This window comes from Cynoglossus semilaevis, chromosome 1 (assembly GCF_000523025.1).
Source record: "Cynoglossus semilaevis isolate Cse_v1.0 chromosome 1, Cse_v1.0, whole genome shotgun sequence".
In the NCBI taxonomy this organism is placed as follows: Eukaryota; Metazoa; Chordata; class Actinopteri; order Pleuronectiformes; family Cynoglossidae; genus Cynoglossus; species Cynoglossus semilaevis.
Genome location: NC_024307.1, coordinates 27,944,069 through 27,950,577, shown reverse-complemented (window position 1 = coordinate 27,950,577; position 6,509 = coordinate 27,944,069). Strand labels below are relative to the sequence as shown.

The 6,509-nt window shown below is 39.9% G+C and overlaps 2 protein-coding genes across 2 annotated transcripts in view; one reads left to right on the top strand and one right to left on the bottom strand.

Annotated features, from left to right (window-relative positions):
• Positions 1-1,460: 1,460 nt before the first annotated feature.
• Positions 1,461-4,832, bottom strand: LOC103388986 (sporulation-specific protein 15-like). The gene has a single exon (XM_008324241.3). The coding sequence runs from the start codon at positions 4,122-4,124 to the stop codon at positions 2,451-2,453; it is 1,674 nt and encodes a 557-aa protein (XP_008322463.1). The 5' UTR covers positions 4,125-4,832; the 3' UTR covers positions 1,461-2,450.
• Positions 4,833-4,970: 138 nt separating this feature from the next.
• LOC107988307 (putative leucine-rich repeat-containing protein DDB_G0290503) overlaps positions 4,971-6,509 on the top strand; it is a 6,334-nt gene continuing 4,795 nt past the window's right edge. The window contains exon 1 of the mRNA XM_017031369.2: positions 4,971-6,502. Within this exon, the coding sequence (XP_016886858.1) occupies positions 5,168-6,502 (1,335 nt within the window). The 5' untranslated portion in view covers positions 4,971-5,167. The remainder of the gene's footprint in view (positions 6,503-6,509) is intronic.

Below are 6,509 nucleotides of genomic sequence, written 5' to 3'. Positions count from 1 at the left end.
ATTATAATAAATAAGTGACAATTCCTGATTTATTGTAAAAATAGTAACACAAACTGACACAGGAGGCAGCAATAGTCCTGCTGCACATACAGTATGGCCCTGTGAGCTGAAATCGCTTAATTTGTTTTATTTTATTTTATTTTTCTATGGGCTTTGTAATGGGTAAACAGGAATGCGATGTTTTCCCATCTTATTCAGCTATAAACAAAACAATAAAGACCAAACAAAACCCTCCAGAAAAACAATTTTAAAAAGCCTTTAATGTGATTTACAAAGCTGTAACTTTTGTTTTGAGCTGAGAAAATAATTGGTGACATATTTTTAAAGCTCCTTATTTTCCCAGAGTCATTGGTTGCGCAGGCTTTAGAAAGATGGAGAGCGCAGTCCAATTAGTGAACTTGAACTCCTGGAGGTCAGTGAGGGAGAGTTCATGGCCCCCGACGAAGGTCACAGTCTTGTGAATTTACTTTCTCTCTAACACATGCACGCACACTCACACAAAAGCTCACACACACACACAGAGACCAGTACCAACGCTCAGAGGACAAAGTTCATGGGTTAACTAAGGGAACTAACAGCAACTGGAGAGAGAGACGAGAGAGTAGTTTTCTAACCTGCATCTGGCCTCCAGATGGTTTATGAGTCATCTCAGGGTTAGACACACATGCACACACACACAGACAAACACACACATGTATGTAGAGAAGCAGTGTTGGCTTCTCCCGCTGAGACCAGATCATTCCCAGGTTGGGTCGATCTGGGGGTAAACGTGACACCTGACTCTCTCTCTCTCTCTCTCTCTCTCTCTCTTTCACACACAATCACACACAGAAATATATGAGAACATTCCAAACTCTATCTCTGTAAACAAACAACACAGTATTCTATTCTACAAACAAACCTACATGGACACACTTTCCCTAAACTCACCCAAACAAATGTACACACACAAACATGCAAACACACTTATCATGTAGACACAAGGTCAAACACCTGATCTGTTTCTCTGCCAGCAAGTTCAGATGCAGGTGGGCCGTTTGTCCTCGTGGGTGTTGAAACCAAGATGAGAAAAGGAGCAAAGTCAGGCAGATTTAGATTTGAAATGAAATGATAGAGGAGGGGAATAAGGAGGAATAGAAAAGGAGGAAAACCCCTGATGGATGACGAGTCTGAAATTTCTCAGACCGTTTGGACAGGATTCAGTTAAATGTCATCAGGCATAGAAGCGAAACGAAATAGCTGAAAATGTTCGGAAGGACAGGAGGTGAATGTGCGTCATCGGGGTGCGCCTTCACACGGAGAACAATGAGATGTTCACAGATGTTCCTCTCCACTTTCTTTTTTTAATTTATTTATTTCACACACAGGAACAAATGGGCTGCAGGCAGTACTGAAGAAGTCGGACAGCCTCCATCGACATGTCAGCAGTGGATGCAAACTGAGGTACAAGCCTCTTTGACAGGTTGAGGACATTGCTGGGAATGTTGTGCAGTTCACAGTGATTATTGGATAGGAAATAAGGTTAAAAATGGTATGAATCGGAGGTGCTCTTTCAGAACGCTACTTAAAATATTCTTAAAATAAGTGCTGTGTTAAGGTGCTGCTGGGCCAGTTAGTTTTTTTAAGCCTAAATTTTGTGAATCATAAATTGATGAGAAAAATGGCCAACTTCATGTATTATTTGGAACTTTTAAATTTATTTTTACTTATCGAAAATATGTCCACTTACTTAAAATGACAAAAATCGAAATATGGTTTACCTGGATTGACTGTAACAGGTGTTGTAAAACCTTTAATTCATGTCCATGGCTAAAAACTTTGTAAATTATAAAAAATATTTTACAAAGTCATGTTACAGATTGACTAAAACAAATGATGACTTTTGTTAAGCTTTATTGGTTAAATTTGGGGAAAACACACAAAGACACTTTTGACACACTCTTATGTTTTTGTAATGTCAAATTCATATTACCACTATGGTTTTGCACAACAGTTTCTTTTCTTGAAGTCTTGTTTCATTACAGAAACTAGATTGGAATGGAAAAAAGCAACCAGGTTATTTCTTAACAAGTAATTTAAATGTTCACTTTCTCAAGGTGTTTTAATATTAGTTTTATGCCATTTAAAATACTATTGACAGGTTTGAGCACATTATTTTGTTTTCAGTAACATGAGTAACAGTTTGTTGTTCTTCTGTTTGCTTCTTTTTTTGTTAGTGAGTCATTTTTTATTCATTTTGATAGTATTTTACTTGCATATTCAGCATTCCTTTAGGAGTGTTAAATAAAAACGGGCTTAAAAGCAATTAAAACTCTTGAATTTCTTAAATATATAAACTTTTAATAACAAAAACTTCAAAATAAATGTTTTATGAAAATATAACACAGAAACGACATTTTAGTTGATGTTTGGAGAAAGAAAACAAAAAATACCATGTCTCGATGCTAGTTTCAGTCACCGGCTCTTTGAGACATAGTTGTTGACGTCATTGACACTAAATCTTCTGCCTGTGTTTCTTTCGTTTTCTTCCTACGTCCAAAAAAGGTGTGACTCTTTTTGTGCCCGGCTTCTTTCTCCACCTGTAGCTGTTCCAGGATCTCTGTGTTGTCCACCTTGAGCTTCTCAAGCTCTTCGCTCAGAGCCTCCAACTCCTGATGATGAGCGTCTTTCTGTTTCTGCAGGTTGTCACTCAGCTTAAGTCTCCAGCTCTGCTCCTTCTCCAGCTTCTTGGTCTCAGTTTCCAGGCTAGAGAAAAGCCTCTCATTTAAGATAAGGAGGCTCTCACTCAGCTCCTCCTCCAGCTCCAGTTTGGTGGAGAGCTTCAGAATGGTTGCTTTTAGACCCTCCACCTCCTGATGAAGAACGTCAAGCTCAGTGCTAGACTCTTTCAGAGTGTCCAGCTCTCGTTTGTGAGTGACTGCCTGTTTGTCCAACTGAAGGTCCAGCTCTAGTCTTTGCCTGCGTTCTTTTTGAAGCTTTACTGATTCACTCTTCATCCACCTTTCCAGATCACCATTTTTCTTCTCTTCTGTCTGGACTCTTGCAAAAAGACTCTCTGCCTCTCTGTGGAGGGTCTGGTTCACTTCCTGCTCAACCTTCAGCTTGTTGTTCAGCTCAAACTTTTCTTTCTCCAGTTTTTTTATTCTCTGACAAAGGTTCTCCTTCATGGTGTTGGAATCAGGGGCCTCAGATCTCTCCAACAGGGCATCTTTGCATTTTTGAAGCTCAGTGGAGAGAGACTGTCTGTCTTTAGAGAGGGAATCATTCATTCTGGTTTCAGTCTCTAGCCTGGAAGCCAGCTCCACAATTTGAGCCTTAAGGTCCTTCAAGTGCTTTGGCTCCGTCTTGAGCTTGTTGAGCCCAGACCTGTTTTTTTCCAGGTCTTTGAAATTTTGATGGAGAACTTCTGTCCCAGACTCTGAAGACTCAGTTTCCTGCAGGAGGAAATCTTTGCACCTCTGTAACTCTTCTTCTAGTTGTTGTCTCATTGTTTGTTCCTTTTGCAGCTGGACAATCAGGGTGTCCTTATCTTTAGACTTTAGATGTTTGGCAGACAATTTGACACTCTCAGTATCTGTATTATCTCTGTCCTCTTTAACAAGACCAACTTTCCCCGAAAGCTTAAAAGAATCCTTGTATTTTTGCAAGTCATGACCTAACTTTTTTGTCCAATCTCTTTCCTTCTGAAGATCTGCCAGGACAGACTTTTTCTTCCCTGTTTCCTTCTCCAGCAAGTTAGAAAGCCTGGTGACTTTACTCTGGAGAAGCTCTATCTCCTTCTCTCGTTCTAATTTTTGGTTCTGAGTTTCTTTAGAACCCCGTTGGTGCCTTGTGGCACCTTTTAGTCTGTTACCTTCATCTTTCTGTCTTCGAGCAAAGGTCTGAGTTCTTGCACTTTTGTCTTTGGAGAAGGGGACTGAGCCTAACTGAAACTTCTGGTCACCTGGCTGTGTATCCATTTTCTCGGTGCCCTGAATGACTCGTTCATCCTTACCGCTAATATGTTGCTTTGCCTTAGAAGGATTCTCTGTAGTGTTCCTGTTAGTGTTCTCCATGTCCTCTGTGATGTCTGTCCAAGGTTTGGACAAAGCGTTGTTTATGACATCTTTATTGCCCATGGACATTCAATAACTCTGTCTGTTGAAGGGGAAAAGTTTGTCGGAATTCTTCTTGAATGTTCACAACCACTTTTTTTTTTTTTTCTCAGGTGCCTTCTCTATTTATGCATGTTTTTACAACATTTAACATTCTGATGTCACTTCACATCCCTTCTCAACACCCAAACAAAGTCACTCTTCTCTGGGCAAATTGATGAGGTCACGCATGAATGACTTTGATGTTGGGCTCTTCAAAGCTGGACAGAATGTTCAACCAATGACTTTGTATGGGGTAGGCCCTAAATTGGTTTTATTTTGTGGAACTCAGAACATTCTAGATCTTTTTTGGTACTTTTCTAGGAGATCATTTGGCTTGTACTAACCAAATCCATATTTCTTTCAAATTTTACAGTCATCTGTTGACTATTTTTTAAAGGGAAAATGTGAAAGTTTAAAAAAAGGACTAAACCTAGGCCTGGGCTGGGCTAGGTTTCATTAAGATTAAAAAAATATCTAAGGCAGCGGTATGAATCCTTCATCTTTTTCTTCAGTTGAATCGAATTTACCTTGTCATTAAACAGCAGCATTTCCAAAGCAGATTTTGGTATCCTGACGAAAGCACACATTTCAGTGCCCTTTGTCCTAGTTTTTTTCAAAATGTACCATCAACCAGGTAACATGAATTTATGCATTTGAAAATTCCACCAACTTCAAGTGACAGGTTTGCCAAACTTGCAAAAACCAGCCAAGAAGTTACTTCGTAGTTTTTTAGATCAAGGACAATAAAGGATTACATCATCTTTTCCTGGTGGGTGCATTTTACAACAAATAGAGCATCTAATGTAATGCTACAGCCTTCTTCTGAATTTAGTTTGTTGTCTTTATGTCCTCCGGTCTAGATTGAGCAAAGAATTATACTCAAAATTTTGCTAACATTTCATAAAAATAGTTGTGTAAAATATAGCATTTCAGTGTTCTTAATATAGAATTGAGACATATCAATATAATCAGTATAGTGTAAATCAAGCTGTTTTCTACAACACCTTCAGACCATAGATCACTAAATACTCATGGCTGTCAGAGGGATAGACTATGGTACTGCATCAAAACCTTGGACGGATATCATGGATGACCTGGACAATGGTGTGGAGAATATAACAGCTGAGGACGACAGACTCCTCCAGCTAACTGAGAAAATGGAGGCACAGACATGTGACAGGAAGTTTCTACCAGTCAAGATTGCATTTCATAAAAACAAGTGCGAGAGGTTGCAGGCCTTTAATCGCAGGCAGAGAGATGATGTAAATGGAACAAAAGTTGCCCCCAGGCACCAGAAAGGGTCTAAAGACAAGTGCAACCAAAGGTCTGATAGAGACAAACAAATCAGAGACCTTCAAGGCAAAGTTGCAAAGCTCTCCAATCTGCTGGAGATAGAGACGGGGAAGAAAAAGTCTGTTTTGTCAGGCCTTCAGAAAGAGCAGGACAGGAGCAAACAGCTGTGTGATGATTTGCAGAAATATAAAGATCTTCTCAAGCTTGAAAAGAATTCTGAGGTAAAAAGTGTCCAGGCGTCTGCAAATGTAGATATAGAGGCCAAGATAAGCTCTCTAATAAAGGAGAGAGAATTGCTAACAATTAAGCTACAGAACGAGCAAACCATGAGGCAGCAGCTGGAGGATGAGTTGCAGGAGTGCAAAGATGTGAATCAAATTAAACCAGAAGCTTCTGGGCCCAACATTTTGACAAAATTTCACTGTCGGACTTCAAGGTACTCAAGTGGAGATATGATTGAACTTCAACATATAGGGTTAAGTCAGAGACCTTGGGAGGAACTAAAGACACAAATCCTTGAGCTGTCGACCAGACTAGACACTGAGATAAAAAAGAACAATTCTTTGTCCAAAGAGAATGAGTCTTTAACGGCTGAGCTTGAGAAATGCAGGGAAGCTCTTTTTCAGAAACATGAAACACCCGAGTCCAGCGCTTTTACAGACAAAATGAAGTTCCTGGAAAAAGAAAAGAAGGATCTTTACAACAATGTCAAGATTGAGCAGGAGGTCAACAAGGCCCTTCAGAGAGAAGCTGAAAGTCTTTTTACCAAACTGCAGACAGAAGAAAAAAAGAGCAATGATCTGGAAAGATGGATCAAAAGTGAATCTGCTAAACTCCAAAAGGAGCGTCGGCAGAGGCTAGAGCTGGACGTTCAGTTGGATAAACAGGCAGTCACCCATAAACGAGAGCTGGACGCCCTGAAGGAGTCCAGAGCTGAGATTAAGACCCTTCATAAGGACATTGAGAGCCTTAAGGGAACTGTCCTGGAGCTGTCCTCTAAACTGGAACTGGAAGAAGAGCTCAGCAAAAGTCTGAACATTCTGAATGAAAGGCTCTCTATCAATTTGGAAAAGGAAAAAG